Source organism: Toxotes jaculatrix, chromosome 1 (genome assembly GCF_017976425.1).
Source record: "Toxotes jaculatrix isolate fToxJac2 chromosome 1, fToxJac2.pri, whole genome shotgun sequence".
Taxonomy (NCBI): Eukaryota; Metazoa; Chordata; class Actinopteri; family Toxotidae; genus Toxotes; species Toxotes jaculatrix.
In genome coordinates, this window is record NC_054394.1 from 27,184,117 (window position 1) to 27,201,482 (window position 17,366).

The 17,366-nt window shown below is 40.8% G+C and overlaps 1 protein-coding gene across 1 annotated transcript; it reads right to left on the reverse strand.

The window, feature by feature from the left end:
* Positions 1 to 44: 44 nt before the first annotated feature.
* On the reverse strand, positions 45 to 16,817 carry LOC121183154 (paired amphipathic helix protein Sin3a-like). Its single transcript, XM_041040060.1, has 21 exons — positions 16,628 to 16,817; positions 13,500 to 13,716; positions 12,937 to 13,128; positions 12,525 to 12,631; positions 12,057 to 12,372; positions 11,680 to 11,931; positions 11,401 to 11,553; positions 10,801 to 10,956; positions 10,366 to 10,452; positions 10,068 to 10,186; positions 9,437 to 9,662; positions 8,912 to 9,028; positions 8,505 to 8,743; positions 8,211 to 8,394; positions 7,381 to 7,954; positions 7,122 to 7,291; positions 6,573 to 6,746; positions 6,377 to 6,469; positions 5,682 to 5,776; positions 3,218 to 3,425; positions 45 to 2,217 (listed from the first exon to the last, which is right to left on the reverse strand). The coding sequence occupies exons 2-21, from the start codon at positions 13,692 to 13,694 to the stop codon at positions 1,999 to 2,001; spliced, it is 3,876 nt and encodes a 1,291-aa protein (XP_040895994.1). The 5' UTR covers positions 13,695 to 13,716; positions 16,628 to 16,817; the 3' UTR covers positions 45 to 1,998.
* Positions 16,818 to 17,366: the final 549 nt, after the last annotated feature.

Below are 17,366 nucleotides of genomic sequence, written 5' to 3' on the forward strand. Positions count from 1 at the left end.
ACAATGGCTGAAATGAAAAGGAAGTGGTCAGCTGAGTTTCTGTCTATTCAAACGAGAGTTTAATGCCAAACACCATACTAACACTCATGTACAACGTCATTAAAGTCAAGAGAAGAGACACATTGAACGAGGTACAAACGATGTCTTTATGTACAATCAGCCCCCCGGGACCCCCTATGGTATTCCATATTAAACACAGTATAGTTATAAAAATAAAAACCCAAGTAACAAACAAGATTGTCTGCAGCTGGTTATGTTACTGACCATTGCCTTGCATGGAGTTCAGGTGAACGCTGAAGGATGACGTTTTGCCAGGCAGCGTTGCCAATCTGCGCATCTACACTGAGCTTTTAGTGTGTTTGTTTCCATTCTGCCCACGTTGTGACCCATATGTGAAAATTTTATAATAACTGGACTGATTTCCTAATGTTAATGTTAGGGTTACTAAAAATCCTTAGTTTACAACCCTCTTTTAAGGGAATACAACATTCACATTTGTATTTCAGCAAGAAATACAAACTGATAGCTTTGTTAAACTGCGACTGAAGGAATTATTGCTCGCTTGTTTTCTTACTCTTCATAATCTGTACACAAGTCACATGGCTGACATTCACATATAGACCTCCTGTACATCAGTAAGTGTGCATCCTCAACACTGCGCATAAGAAATAAGAACACTCGACTTGTGTACGTTTTTTTTTATATGCGTTACATTAAGAGACCGCCGAACCTGTCATTCAGATTCTAACCATTTGGTAAAGTCTGAATACCAGAAAAAGTTGATAGTGCTGTTAAAACTTTCAGCACTTTGAGAATCTGACATATATTGTACTTTCAAAAGGAGAAATTGCTGCTCAGCTACATTCAATCATCTTAAAACCACGAGTGATACTGATACTGAAGACTGAAGGTAGAAATGCAGAGAGGGCTCAAAACACGTATAAAATGGGCAGTTTTTCCTACTAAAGACTTTAAGGACGACACGTCTGACAGAACACGAACGAAAAAAGTCTCTAATTAACATCCTTTGGTAAAAAACAGTTAAAATGTAGCATTTTCCTAATAAACTTCTCTGCGGCGTCTAGCTAAAGATTGATACTACGTGTGTGTTAATGTACGCTACACATAAATGACATTTGATTAAAAAAAAAAAAAAAAAAAAAAAAATCTAGATATAAACAACATATTTACACAAAATGTTTGGGCGGTCATAAATTATTATACTTGATACACACTGCTGGCACTGCACCGATGCCAAGCATCTACCCAGCAATTGCCAGAGATGTTTTTATATATATAGATATATATATATATATATAGTGCACTACTGCACCTTCACCACCAAAAAGGAAAACATTCACAGGCTATACAAGTTTACAGCTGGAAGCTAGGTTGAGCTCCAAGTCTGAGTACATACATTTTAATCGAGGTAACAGGTACTTAATCTTGGTACCTAAAGAGAAAAGCTGAGGTTGCTTGTTTTTATTTCCTGTAAAATGATGAGGTGGTCCTAAAAAACACCTATTTCAATGTTGAGTTTTTGTTATGAAATGCATACCTAGTTTTTTTTTTTTTTTTTTTGGTTGACTGTGAATTGCTCCAAAGAGAAGATGCAGTAAGGAGTGTTTTCTCTTTATATTCAATTCATGAAAAAAATCTGCATTTAACATTATAATGGGATTACTGAGACAGGTGGGTTTTTCCAATACAGTGACAGCAACACCTGTAAAACTTCTGTTTCACATAAGCTGCAGAATTTGCCGCATTAACTCGAAAGTTATGACAAAGTTCCCGAATCAGTTCCGCCACATTTGCAAAAAGTGGAAAATTTACATCCGATTTGAACTGTGGATTGACAACCCGAAAGATTTTGGCAACTGAATCCAGTAATGGCAGGTTGGAGAAATCTGCATGAAACTACTGTGTATTATAAGTCATCAATGGCAGTTTGTTGTGTGACGACAGTCACTGCAACAGTTTATCCTTACACTGGAGAGACTACAGTGTTCTGTACTTCACCCGGTACTTGTTTACGTTGAGATAATGGAGAACCTCAGGGCTGCAAGTGGTGGTGCAGGACAACAGGCCTTCTTGTCCCTCTCCCATCAGCCACTTGTGGCTGTCGGCAGCCATGTCACTGGTCACGTGCTCTTTGGCCCAGGTGTCCAGCCAGGCGTGAAAGCGTCTGTGCAGGCGTGTGTTCACCCGCTGGTGGGACTGAAAGAGAACATCAGTAAGTAAGATCAACACAGCTCAGCTACTGGGATACCAGCTCTTAATGACACTTGTCCTGTTGGGAAGGTTTCCCTAAGATATCATTAATCCAGAGATAAGAGACTCCTCATCACTGAAGCCTTTTCTCTAGTAGACATATGGTCATACATCAAACCCATTTTTGTGTATCTTGTCTGTTCGTCACATAGGCACAGACTCTCCTGTCACACTCTTTGAATTATTTTCTCCCACAGCATTTTTCACACCCTCTTTTAAAGCTTGGGAGAGGGAATGAAAGATGCACCATTCGCCCTGTTACAAGTCAGTGTGCCATCAAAATGAATTTAAAGCTGTTATTTTAAGGTAAAAGAGCTGCATAATGTTGTTTAAAGAACTACCTGTTCTTCTCTATTTATTCAACCCCATAAATTCAATTCAATTTTCCTATTATTCTAGAAATCCATGAAATCTATAATAAAAAGTTTCTTACACAGCACAACAATACCACCTATTATATATTCTACTTTTCCTTAAACATTATTAACACTACATAATCTTAAACTGAGAGAAATATTCCAACCCAAGATGCCATTTTTTTTTTATGGCAGCACAAGTCAATCAAATAGCAATATTCTAAATGATATGTGCGATTCTGTGCTCACGTGTTTAGCTGTTGTGTCTGGTTCTTTGAAGCTCTGCGTTGACATAGACACAAACATCATAAATCACAGGATTAACATGACAGGAGGCGGTAGGGCATGAAATATTCACCATGCGCCTCTGTAATTAAAGCTAATTGTTCTGGAAAGCAAAATTACTGGATAAGGACATGGAGCTACCTGTAGCTCACATCACAACGGTTTATTTGATGAGCTTTCAAGTGTCTTTGCTCTACTGACTGCTTTTAATATCTTCAAGTGGTGCTGAACCCATAACTCTTAATAATGAATATGGAGCAGGTAAAATCTATGGCAAGTATATGACCATTATTTTCTGTGCTTACCTGATGAGCCCGTGTGAGTGCTGTGTGCCTGTACATATAGTCTTCTGACTTGCAGACATAGACCATCTTGTAGGAGTTGAGCTTGAACATGCACTCCATCTTCAGCTCACTGTTACCGTCCTGCGACTTGTCCGACGGGGCCTTGGTCATTCTCTCCTGTTGCAGCTGCTCCCATCCTCTCTGGCACTTCCTTATCCGTCTCAAATTCCTGAAGGCCAAAGGAGATCGACAACCGTGAATAATAGCGACTGATCTCAGGGAAGTTCTCCTGATTTCTCCACACATCAAAAGACCACGTTTACAGGGAAAGTTCGCACAAATTTCTAAAATCTGCAAACTGTTATTCTCACTTGACCCGTTATATGGCACAGTTCTGGTTTTGACAGTATGAACTGTGCGGCTTTAAAGTCTACGGGATGTGGTCAGGCACAATACACATGACTTTAAGAAAATTTGAGAACAGCATAGTCAAATTTGAGAGGACTGTCCCTTTAAACAATTATTTTTAAACCCATGCATTGCAACTCACCGAGTAACAGAATTAGATAGGGAGTCAAATCATTCGTGGGGAAATGTGGATCTATAAGAGCAGCAGAGGCAGCAGTCGTAATATTTCTGTACAGTGCACTTCCGTTGCACAGACACATAGTTCGATCTAAATATGTTTGGCAAACAAATATTTCTTTTAGTAGGAAACAGATCCGGATTTTGTGCAGGTAATAAAAATGCAATTATTCACCCCACCTGAATGAAAGTTTTAAATGTGTACTTACCACAGAGGTTACAGGTGAGCGAGGACTGTGAAGCATGAAGCATATTTTTGCATTCAGGGCTCCACTTAAAAGACATGACAGTGAGGCCAATTTCAAGTAAAAACTGTTATAGGTATATATATATATATATGAGCTGAGAATACTTTGATGTGCACATACTTTCACCAACAATGTACAGAGTGTTATGATCATGAGATGAACACCCAACACAACTGGAAAAGAAACTGCTGGAATTTCACTGCCATTGAAGATTTTAGTGCAGAAGGGCAAGTCTTTTGACCTCTTTTGCTGCTGATCTCTCATAGATTTAATGAAAAAAACAAAAAAAAAAAACAAACAAGATGTGGGTGAGCCCACTGATAAATCACAGATTTATGCAATGGGTTAAATAAGAGAACAAGATTTTTTTTTTTTCATTTTAAAAAGCCTTTTGAAATGTATATGGTAATGGACAGCCATCTCAAAGGAACTAAAAACTCAAAAAGCACCAAAAACAATGACAGACAGGCCTTATGTGCAACACTCATCTGGAGCTTAGCGACAGAGCGGACACAACCACGCCTCCAAGCACAGCTCTGAGGTGTCAGGAAAGAAATACACCAACATATGAACATACAATTTAGACGATCATTTTATTTACAAACCCTACTCCTCTGTACAAGTGTTGCAGATAATGTGCTTGACCAGAGTTTTAAAAAACATATGAGCACTAATCTCTGTCGACCAGTGGAAAAATCTCACCCACAACAAAAAGTTGCAACGGGAGTGCACTGTTTCCACTGAAAATTATTACAAACATAACACTGAGTATAACAGACTTAAACAAATGGACATTTGAACATTTACAGTTGCAAACAGTGATTAAGTCACATACAGGACCTTTGATTTGAATACAATCACAAACAAAGGGCATGATAAGGTAGAAAAGGAAACCACGACTTCACTGTCCTCTCTGAACAAAGTCTCTCAGGTCCTACACAAGAGCTTCAGTCTCTCAAACTCAGGTCACAGACATTGTAAAGAAATGAAATAAAAATGACAAAAGATTGAACCCATTTGTTTTTCTCTCAGCTTGTGCATTCAGTGACTTTTGTTCCTATGTCACACAATGAAAATCACCATTTAAATTCAATACAATGTGAATAATCAAACCAAATTTTTCCTCCTTGGCTGTTTGCTAAGGTGGAAATTCAAAACCCATGACCAAGCCAAAACCAGTTTAAAAAACCTTACTATTAATAAATAAAACTGCCATTAAAAAATAACTAAATCAATGAATAAATAAATTCCATTTTTTTTAAAAAGATGGCCATGTAAAGTGCAATCTTCCATGAGAGGCAGAGGTCAGAAACTGAAAAAGTCGTGTCAATGAGATTCCTAACAAACAGGAAGGCATTCAGCCACTGCAGAGTTTCTCTATTTGATTAGACTTTTCAAACTTTTCCTGTTTGTCTGTTTCTAAAAAGGCAGCACCCTTACGCCCCCAAGTTTTGCGATTAGAGGGAGCTTTCTAAGTCAAGCTTGTGCAGAAGTACCACTGTTTCCACTGAAAACTGAAGTACCACTGAAACTGAGCTGAATTTGGCAGCAGGTTTGGCTTGTCAACAGTGGAGTGGCTGCTTGGCTGACTAGTGCCTCAGGACAGAAGCTTAAAGTGTGCAGACAAGAGGGAGACATGGCTGGAGCCTCACCTGGGGAGGAACACTGGTTTCTGGGCCAGATGTTCACGTAGCTCTGGGGATGCAGAATCTGTGTTCAGGTACCTGCTCACGTAGTCTGACCACCTCTGTGGAGAAAAGAGCGGAACAAAATAAAATAAAATAAATAAAGTGTTTTTTTTCAGCAGCAGAGCTGTTGTGCATGTGCCCACGACTTGCTAAAGAATTTTTAGTCTTTTCACTGGTTCGTCATTCCTACTCTGGTACTGACTTCTTTTTAACCGACTTAACTTGATCATTTCCCAAATCTCAGACTAGGCTTGAAATGGTTATAAAGTACGATAGCATTTAGACATAACCTTGGAGACTCTACTAAGTCACATAAGTGGTTATGGCCTTTAAAATCTGGCCTTATTTCAATAATTCAGTATAATTTATACTCAAATACTGCTTACATACATTCAGGAAACACAGGCATCATAACAGGTAACATAAAAAAAAATATTACATACATACCAAATAAGACTGCAGTTAATGTTTTTTATTGTCGTCTTCTCAGCTGATCGTTTTTTTTTTGATAAACAATCATTTGGTCCACAGAATGTCAGCCTCAAAATTCATAACAGGTGTATTTATTGCATGGCTGCTGAACTGAATAACAGATAGGTGTACCTAATAAACCGATGCCTTAAAATATGAATGAGTGAGTGTGACTGAATGGATCTTACCTCTGCATCTGCTGGCTCATCAGAATTCTCCTCTTCTGTGTCCAGCAGCTCCATGGCCAGACTGACAGATCCTCGGCTCTTTACAAACATCAACTAGATACAACACAAGCAATTACAGGAAACTACCTCTTATAAAGTGTTTGAAATAGTTTAGGCTGATGTAGAGTATTATCATTCATTTCTGGGTTCGTGGTACCTTGAAGCAGTTCTCATCTGACATCAGCTGCTCTGCCTTGCGCTGGTAGACCCCCTCTGCTGTGGACCTGGAGGTTTGCGTGGACAGTGTGCCCCCCGTGGCTTTATTGGCACTTTCGCTCAGGTACATTTCCGTTACACGTGCGCACACATCATCAGTGACAAGGTGCTGGAGCTGTGAAAGCAACAGGTTTAGGATGCAACGACCGTGTGCACAAATGCAAAAGGGATCAAGCCCTATATAAAGGCAAGGGCTGTTAAGTGTCAGCAGCGCACTCAATGACTTTAGGGTTACAGATTAATTACCGCAGAGTTTACAGATAAGCAATATATATTTCACTTCTGCTCGCGTTAGAGCTGGTCTACAAACACAAGCCACTGGACAGGTTCAGTTGTCCCTGTGTCCATTTTATGAATTCTGTTCAAACTAAGCCCAGTGAACTTAGTTTGCATCTGAATTAAACTACATACAGAACAGAAGTTTAAGTGCTCTAGGGTGTTTTTGCACAACACAAACCAAATCAAATGATATAATCTTAAATGTGCTGACCTGCCGGACAATGCTCTGGATGAGTTTGTCCATGGTGAAGGCAATGTAGGCATGGATAGTAAACATTTCCCTCAGGGAGTCCTCGTACTGAGCTGGCTCCATGTTTCCATCCAAAAGGTTGCGCACCATTTCCAGAAACACTGAGTAATAGTCCTCTACATCAACATCCACTGCAGGCAGAAAATAGTAAATGAAAAAAGTTAGATGTGAGGATCTGCGTGCTTCAAACTAAAATTTAAACCACTTGTTTCTCACTTACTTGGCTCCTTCATTTTCAGTTGGATTGCTGGATTTTCATTTTTCTCCCTTTTGAGCCCCAGCACTTCTCTTTCCCACTCTCGCTCACGAGCATCTTCTTCGATCTGCTTCTCAGCTTGCCCATAGATACGCAGCAAACGAGAGCAGAGGATGTGATGAAGACGAAGGAAGATATACCAGTAGTTGTTCACGAAGAACAGGTTATAGGCATCATCTGTGCCCCGCAGCTTCTGAGCTGCTGTGTTGCTGAAAAGGAGCTTTGACTTTGACGGGCTGCTGCCTGGCAGGCCATTGTGCTTTTTGGGGCCGTCTTGATCCGTCTCCATGTCTTCTTCCTCCTCTTCCTCCTCCTCCTCTACATCGGAGAGCTCACCTCGCCGTGCAAACAGCAGATCAGGGATGAAGTGGTGGATGATCTGTTTGATCTTGTACTTGTCTTCTTTCTGGATGCCCACCTGTCTTTTGACGTGGTGGATGATGAGGGCAGCAGCGTCTTCCAGGATCTGGCTGTCATCATAGGTCAGGGTCATGTGGGGGCCACTGGGTGGTGTTTCCTCTGATGCTCGCTCCTGCCGCTACAAGACACAGACGAGGGAAAATTGGGCTGAATTTTGAGCCACTGCTCTTGTCAGACAGTAGCATCCATTGTGAGAGCAAAACATTCTAGACAACATGAGCTGGTGATGCAAGTCAAAAAACAAATTCAGCTATGTTGTGGAGTGCAGTTACTGTAAGAAAAGCACCGCAAACAACCATCAATCACAATGATCCATTAGGTGTTTCTTTCTTTTGAACCAATCAAATTCAATCAATCAAAACATATTTACTTACTTCATCATACAGCAACTCAATTTCATTGAGCAAGGTCTTTGAGCGCAGCACTTTGGTGTCATTCTGCTTGAAGTTGATGCCTTGATGGTCAAGTGACTTTAAGTAATACTTTTCATTCTGCTCCCGCCAAATTTTGTTGAAGCCTCTCTGGGCTTCTCTCCACTCCTCCTCCTTCATTTTTAACCTGAAACGGTGCCAAAAAAAAAGTGATTCCTTAAGTGGTCCTAAACCAAATCTTAGAAAATACAAGCAACTGACATGAGGCAGGTAAGAAACTAAAATCAGACCATTAACCTTTTCAGCACTATGGGGACAGACACAGCTGGGTTCTTCTTGAGCCCGTCAATGATGTCGTGGGCTTTGTCCCCATATATCCTCTGGATAGCTTTGCGGTGAATGACCTCTGAGGAGCCGCCCATTGTGTTATCCAGCTTGAAGCGCAGCTGCTCCTCAGCTGACATCCGTGAAAGTCTCCGCTGCACTGTCTCCAGGGCCCGTATCGTGGCAAGGTTGGTTTCCAACACAACATCCAGCTAAATGGGACGCAATCACAGGGCAAATTAGTTTAGTTTGTTTTCCGTGGATATCTAAGTCTAAGGCTGCTCCTGAGCAAAGAGAATCATGCAGAGGAAGTGCTGCGCACATTCATGAAGCCATACAAGAACCCAGGGTTTTAACTTTGGAGTGTGAGTGTTCCTTACCTCGAAGCGCTCATCCTCACATCTGTAAATGTGCTCCTCATACTGAGTCTTCTTGGAGCTCACAAATGTCGAATCCTCAGACCACGATGGAAACGACACCCACGTGTCATTCAGAACCTGCAATAGGAGATAAAGTTCAAATAAATGTTCCATTTAAGCTGTGCTTTAACTATGAAAGCTCTCATTTGAAATGCTGTTAAACTGATGGACATTTGACATATTGGTTGTTTTTTTTTGGACGAAATGCTGAATCAAACAATCCGATTAATCTAAAGTGAAAATAATATTTAGTTGCATCCCATGGGTTACTTAATTTTTTCCACTTACCCACTATAAGCAAATTTTACTGTCATTTGGTGCATGTTTAACATTAATTTACAAGTAGAAACACCAAATACTACTCTTGAGGCTGTTGTCCAAGCCATATACATTGATACCCTTGTAGCTGGTAGCGCTGTGGGAGATTATATGTAGGTTAGTATGGCAGAAATACCTCCAATAAGCAGACTTCCTTCAGTGACTCACCTCTCTGCACAGAGGCGTCCTTCCTGTACACTTGGGCTGCTGGTAGCTCTTCGGCAGTGCTCTATAGCTGAATCCTAGCCTCTTGCAGGAAGCGTAGTCTATCTCCATGGCGATGCCCTCTGTTGCACGCTCCTTGGGTAAACTCTCTGCATGGCTCAGCTCCCCGTGACTAAACTCTCGGTAGCCCAGGAAGTTTTTAAACCAAGCAAAAAGCTCTGGGAATTTTCTGTAAATCATGCCGTAATATTTTGTGAAATAAACAGTTAAAAATGAAGTAACAGCCCTGTGGCCTGCAAGCGTATAATACTAACATTAGTAGCAGACATTTCTCAGTAACATACAGTGAGTATTATATGTGATGTACATGGATGTTGATACATATGAAATAAATACTATGAACACATCACAATAGACTGCCCAATCAATAGTGACACAAACTCACATTGAGGAGTAACAAAAATCACTGGCACAGTTGTACTTCATATCTCTCATACTCAACATCTGTTTACATTATTTACTTACAATACAGACCAGTACAGTTACAGAGGAAATAAAGAACTGGTGACTCTAGGTATGTGCAACCGCAGAAGTGAGTGAGTGTGTGTGTGTGTCTGTGTATGTTTAAACTCACCCAAGGAATGGGATGACTAATTGGACCAACTCAGCACGAGAAATTACTTCCTGGTTGAAAATATGCAGACACCGCAGGAAGTTGTCATATGCCTCAGAGCTCCGAAGAGCTTTCTTCACCTGTTAAAATGTTTTCAGTGATGAGAATAAATAAATAGATATACATAATATTAAATAAACAAACTTTTCCTTGAGATGATTCCATCATATCATTAACATTTTTGGTAATCATCATCTTCACCTTGTTACTGAAGGGCTTTAAATAAAAAAATACGCGTACTAAATAAAAAAACACTGACCTTCTCAAAGAACATAGTTTCAGTGCTGGTGCTGTGTTTGCTGACTTCAGTCATGCCGTGGTCCTTCCCCATTATTTTGGGTTTCTTCTGCAATGGTAATAAAGACATGACAAAGTGATAACTGCCACAGGGTCTCAGTGTTTAACAGTCATTTCATTTTGGAAAATGTTTTAATAGAAGAAAATATCACCCAGTTACCAGTGTATCTGAAAAACCTCGCTAAAACTAATACAACACAATAAAAAAGCCCTGCTGAATTGTACTTGTGAGGTGTTTCTAATGTTTTTTCTACTCTCATTAATATAAATGGGGAATAACCCAAGACAAATGACCTTTGCAGCATAAAGACTATTTCTACTATAAAACGATAAAAAGAAACAAATACTACTAATAGATGAATATATGCAGAGAGTCAACATGTAGAGTGATGTGTACCTTGACAGGCGGTGTGGCCCCCACTCCTGCAGGTCTTCTCATCGGCAAGCCGTTCTGGCTCAGTCTTTGTTTGTTGTTCAACAGGGGTCTCTTTACTGTCCCACCGTGGTCATTACGCACCGACTCAGCCCTGTCTGGTGTAGCCTTGCTCAGCAGCTGAAAAAAGTATTACATCTTATTATCATAATCTCACCAATGAGAGGTCACAAGAGTTCACAGGAATGCTCAAAGAAAACTTGTGTAAACATGATCAACTTTTGTAAAAGCTCAGTGTTAGAAAGCAAACGTGTCCTGACAAAATAAGAGGCAGTGAGGGTACTTCCTGAATGCAGGGAACAAATGACAAGGTAGGTGTTCAGGCAGTTGCTTCAAATGTGTTGTTGTATACTTTGTTCCCCAAGTGTGGAGAAATTTTGTTTACATTTTGCTTGATATCACTGCCAAAAACAGCAAAACCAACAATTTCTTTTTAATGGAAAGGCTTTCAGGTTCCACAGCCGTGCATAATGGCAACACCAAGCCCATTCATTTTGTAATTTAATAGTTTAATAGAGTCCAGTTAAAGTGGGCCATGCTGTACGAGTGCACTCAGAGACTCACCACCGAGCTGTTTGCGTCAGGCAGGAACTGTCCGAACTCTGAGAGCAGGTCCTCCTGGTTCTTGAAGAGCCTTGCCACCTGCGTGTAGACCTCCTGCTCAGTCAGTGCTGGAGTGTAGTTACCTCCTGCCTCTTTAGCATTTCTTTGTTCCTTCTGGAAAATGATGTATAATTAGGAAAAAAAATAGAGCCGGTAAGAATACCACTAGGTGTATCCTATTTTCTTCTCTATATGGTACAATGCTGCAATAATTTTTCATTGTTGTGTGTATGTCCTTACCTGGTATGTGTGCAGGATTTCCAGGAAGGCTTTGTAGATGTCTGGCTGACCCTGAAAGCGGTTCTTGATCTTGTTGACATAGTTTATAGCATGATTGAACTCCACAGGCTGGTTGTTCTGGAGAGGTGGTCCGCCAGATGGCGTGCTGCTCACAGGAGTGTGGGACTGAACCGAAGGTGAGCGTGGTGAGGCATAGGATGGGATGGATGGATTGGGCTGGCTGGTGGGTGTATGGGCTAGTGATTGAATTGGCTGTTGGGCACAAAAGAAGTGTACAAGCATGTTATAACACGTATTTGTCTGGGAAACTGGACCAATAAAAAGCTAATTTACTGTCACTATACTCAAATCCGTGGCAAATATAGAATATATTCTACCTTGCTGGTTTTGCTTGGAGCAGGTTGGGTGGGGATGGGTGGGGTAGTGGTAGTGTGTGGGCCAGCCTGTGGCAGACTCTGGTGCTGGTGATGGCTTGAAGGCAGGCTGGATGCTCCACTTGCAGGGATGTTCTGAACAGACACACCATGAGGGGTGATGTAGTGGATCTGACCTGGCGTGGTCACGTTGACTAGGTCGTTGGTTTGAACCTCAATTTTATATCCGGGGGGCAAGAAAGTGTTAAAACCCATAATGAGGTCTGGGTGGCCCTTGAAGAGCTGGGACACACGGTTGATGACTCCAGGAGTATCGATGCTGTAGCAACAGAATGAATGATGGTTATTTATTATCTGATTCATCGTCAACAGTGTGCACAGATAGCGTTCTGTATGTTACATGTTAAATCTTAACATACAGAAATACTATTTTCAGATCTCGAAAAAAATGTCAATAAAATTAAAGCTTACCTCTGTGACTTGAACTCTTTCATAATATCCAGAAAATCATTATAAACTTGTGGCTGATTCCCAAACTGCAGCTTCACTTGATCCAGATAGGACAAGGCGTCTTCAACCTATGAAATAGAGAGTGAAAAATTATTGCCAGGTATCATCCCCCAAAAATGTGAACATCTATAACCACGGAATGCATAATAAACATGAATTTAGAATCATAAAAGACAAAAAAAAAAGCTGAAAAATGATAATCAGCTTAATCGTAAAGAAGTTCTTGCTTTGTACTAAGTGGAATAAACATTTTTTATTTGTTTCATTAGTGATTTCATTATCATATGTCAACACACTTGGCACAGATGGGCTTTTTTTTGTTTACTTTGTTGGGTACAGTTTCAAGTTTGTCTATTTGTCCATGTAGTGGTACCTTCAGTCGCTGAAACTGCTGCTGTCCTTGAGTAGAGGTTATGGGCGTGGGTGGATGAACGTGACCTTGGACCACTGCAGGACCCTGTGACTGAACAGTCAGACTGTGTGCGTGGGGACCAACATGTGGTGCAGTATTATTGTGTCCATGTCCGTGTCCAGGTCCACTTGTGCTCTGAGGCATTGTAGGCACCTTTTTTTTTAGGATGAAATGTACCAGAATGTTAGGATCCATACACTCTAAAAGATAACCATTTCCTTGGTTGGGTTACAAAAAGTCCTGAACATATTATTACAATTACACTGAGTAAAGGGCTTTTAAAAAGGGAATCCTGCACTGCAATACATTTATAATTCAAGATTAACCTACCTTCTTATTAACATTGACAGTAAGATAGATGTAGATAGATGTACAATGTAGCATTTGACTTATATCAATATGTATGTATATGTTTTTTTACTGGAATTACGTGCTTGGTAAATTTAACCTAAGTCCCAACTAACTAAGAGCAACTCCTGCTCTGGAGGCTGTTGTCCAAGCTAAAAGCTTTGATAACATCATACCTGGTAGCCCTGGGGGAGAGAATACTGGATGCCGGTGGATGGCTGCATGTTGTCTGCGGTTGCCTCTATCACAGTAGGGGCCGGGGCAAGGGCCCGGTGCTGGAAGTTCTCTGCAATACCTTGAACTTGGGGACGACGTGATTGCTGTTGCTGGGGCGCAAATACTGGTTCCTGGTCCTCCGCGCGTCTCTTCATTGTATACACATACTCAAAGGGGCTAAAGTGAACAAAGACAGATGAACAGTTAACAGGTCGCTAGAGGTTACTTAGTGAACTCAGACAAGCACTTAGTTTCATGTATTCTTCAGAATGTGCACTCCTGAAGAATGCACGAAACACTCTTTGCTAACAAGTTATTTCTCTGTTGTTTGAGACATGCCAATAGTTCTTGTTAGTTTGTCTTTGTTCTCTCTCTGAAGAAATCTGACTGATGATAAAGTGGACCAGAATTTACCAGGTTTCTCTTTAAATTGGGAATAGGTGGCATGGTGAGTGGACTGGGGATCAAAATGTTTTAGAGCTAAACATTTTTTTAATTAGCTCAAATACTTTTAACTTTAGTTAGTACCGTTTATGTTTTTATAATGGTCCATATACACTGAAATGAAAAAAAAAACACTTGTACAGTGTAATCCTATCCAACAGCCCTGCAATAAATCCTGAATTTAAGTAGTGTATTACATTGGGTTTTTGTTCAGTCTGTCAGAGAGGTGCTGATTCGACTACATATGAGTCTGGATGCAGCAAAGGTGTTTCAGAATAATGCAATCCAATAAAACTTTTACCACAAGTGTCATAGAGGTACTTTGTCCTGATAATAAATCAATTGTTGAATACTACCAACTAGCTTAATAGTCATGCTTTCACTAGGGGCTCTAAACAACAATCTAGAAACACAGATCTTAAAAGTTCTGTTTGAAAAAAATTTTTTTCAAACAGTTTTTCCTTTTGGGCATGACGTAACACCAAGTTTCTCTGTCTTACAATGTCTCTTGAGTGTAGCCCATGGGAAACAACTTAAAATTTTAAATATTGGTGTTTGACAGTGTTCTGAGAGAATTGACACTGATGTGAAAATTTTCCCACTGTGAAAGGTCCAGTCGGTGTACACAGTTATAATTTCAGTTTACTTGATAAATTAATACTTATTTTCAATCCAGGCAATTATTTAAAATTATCTGAAAATTTGCATTGTATTTACACTTGGAAAGGGAGAGTGCTGAAAAAGTGTATCGAGTTTACAATTTAAAATATATTCATAAATGCAAATCACAAACATGGGGCAAAAAAATTACATATAGATCAATAAGAAAAACCAGGAAGAAACAGAGGCCAAAACTAACTTGCTTCATCTAAACAAAAGCCTACGAGAAAAATATTAGACAAAATGCATTCCTATGAGTGTCCCTAAATAGACATGCTGTCATTGTGCAGCAGAATGGCTGTGACTGCGAGTTAGGGACCGTCTTTCAAGTAACTAGTAACACAACCAATCGAAATTTCCACACATCACAACCCTCCTCTACTTTTCTGTTTACAAATTATGGCAAGGAACCCACGACTCTGACTGGAGAGGACAACTCTGAAATACTGGTACAAAACTACATAGAACAAATTTACTAATACTACAAAACCTCAATTTGAGTGCACACTTTAGCACTTTAGCATTGACTGTGCATACCAACTTTGCGCCAGTGCTATTCAAAAGCATCTCATATATCTTTTGCTGTAGGTTGAGGTAGAACTGGTTTTAACTTTCTGATATAGGGCTGAACTACAAGTCGCCACTTTCACGATGACATAGCTAACACGCGTCTAGGTTCTGTCTCTGTGGCTCTCAGCACAGTCCGTACATGTATATAGAGAAAAGTAATTTATCGACGCTCCCTGAGCAAACGTCATTACATTTGGTCAGCGGAGAGCAGACATTGTGCCTCATTGCCCTGCACCACCGATTTCGGAAAGCACGGTGGCTGAGCGTACGGTCTTTAGTCGCAGAGATCGTGTCTGTCGCATATCCATCTTCAAATATTCTTTGCCGAAACGCGAAGCAAACACTGCAGACAGTAAAAGACAGCGAAATTAGTCGACTAGCGCTGCAAAAAGCTAACATTTAGCCGCCAGCCAACACTTTTCAGGCGTGTAGGCGCTGTCTCTCTCGCTCGCTGTAGCCCTGCCTCATCCCCTCCCCCTCTCTGCCAAACACCGAGCTTAACGCCATCCGTTTTCGGTGAGCTGACCGCTTTCGCTTGTCTGATGGCTGTGGCTGGCTTTCGTCCTAGCTCGAAGTTATGTGGCAAGCAAGCCAACCCTTTAATATCTACAAACTAAAGGCTACTTTGGCAGAAAGAACCAGCGAGTGCGGGTTTGTGTCTGAGGCTGGCCGCTGACAGTCCTCGGTAAACGGGGCTGCGCTGAGTGTGTTGGCTGACGTTGAGCAGAAGATGTCGAAAAAGAAAACAGCCATGCCTAAACGCAGTTGATAACGCGACACCACAATCGGTTACTTAGTTTCTAACATAAGAGCTATAGTTAGATTAGAAAAGTTAAATAAAGTTACACGATCAGTAATTAATTCTGGCTGTGCCGACTGGTTAGGTCAGGAAGAACGCTGGCTAGCCAACAAGCTAACACTAGCTTCTACACAACATTAACGTCGCATTAACGTCAAGTTGTGCGAGAAGTACGACAGAAAAGACTGAGCTGGCACACAAACGGCTTCTCTCCCGGTCATGTTTATTTCACCACAACCCCGAACCAGGCAGTAAAATGTAAAATAGAAAAAACAAACAGCAAACAACAAAAATGCATGTTGTCAGGTCTGTCTGTTTAGCGTTAGCTTGTCAGCTAATTCATGGTCGCCACTCTTAGCTTGCTAGCTTGACTAACTTGTCGAACCCGGGAGCTAATGTAGCCGCGACTGAAAACACACGCTATTTTGCTGGAAGACGAAAGTGCACCAAATGTTAAGTCAGTACAGAAAATCAGCCAGTGTTAGCTCGCCATCTGGTTTGTTCGGCAAGGTTATGTAGTAGCTAACTAAATGCTACGTTAGCACAACAACCAACCCCCCTCCTCCATCAGTACAGGGTCTCTTTGGCTAACAAGCTAACAGTACTTCAACTTACCTCGCAGGACTGCCACCAGCAACAACTTGACACCGTGTAATGGAGCCCAAACACTAAGCCGCTACTCGTGCATTAACCTGGGTGTGACTGAAAAAAGTTAACTTCTGAGAAGTGGTCGCAAATGGAAATGTCAAAAATGAAATTGACCGTAGTTGCTACGTCGCTAACAACAGTGTATGTATGAAGCGGTGTTCCTTGAACATAGAGGCGTGTCTACCATGAAGGCGGGCTGGTCTCCTCCCAGTCTGAAGTGGGATTGGCCAACTCTCCAGAATGAAAACAAATACAGTAAAGGCAGTGAGCCAGTATCTCTTGGTTAAAGGCGTCTGCTTACTTTATGGTCATGCCAAGTGCAGGGTTATCTGCACTCTGTCTGCCTCCATGTTACTCGTCTGGGACATTATAGGCACGACTGGATTAACCTCCTGGGGGGTGGGGGTGTTAGCTGCAGTTTCATTATTTCCCCAGGCACCCAGAAACCAGCCAGGCCTCCACAGCATAATTACACAATTGACAGAAAACTAATTTTAACTAAAAAAAAAAAAAAAAAAAAGAAGCCAGCATTTCACTGGTGCCAGCTTCCTAAATAAGATTATACACTAAATTGTCAGTTTATTTGGTAAAACTAATGCACTCTAGTAAAAAAAAAAAAAAAAAAAAAAAAAGTCCTGCAATAAATGCTCATTTTGTAAAGGTTGTAATGTTCAGTTTTTATTGAATGGGTTTGGTGTTGAATTCC

Bases quoted from the DNA above. Each gene is read 5' to 3' on its own strand.
- LOC121183154 (XM_041040060.1), bottom strand. From the start codon at position 13,694: ATGAAGAGACGCGCGGAGGACCAGGAACCAGTATTTGCGCCCCAGCAA. The intron at 9,029-9,436 runs GTGAGTCACTGA...CTCCTATTGCAG, and splicing joins GGACGCCTCTGTGCAGAGAG to GTTCTGAATGACACGTGGGT. The intron at 8,395-8,504 runs GTTAATGGTCTG...GCACCGTTTCAG, and splicing joins GTCCCCATAGTGCTGAAAAG to GTTAAAAATGAAGGAGGAGG.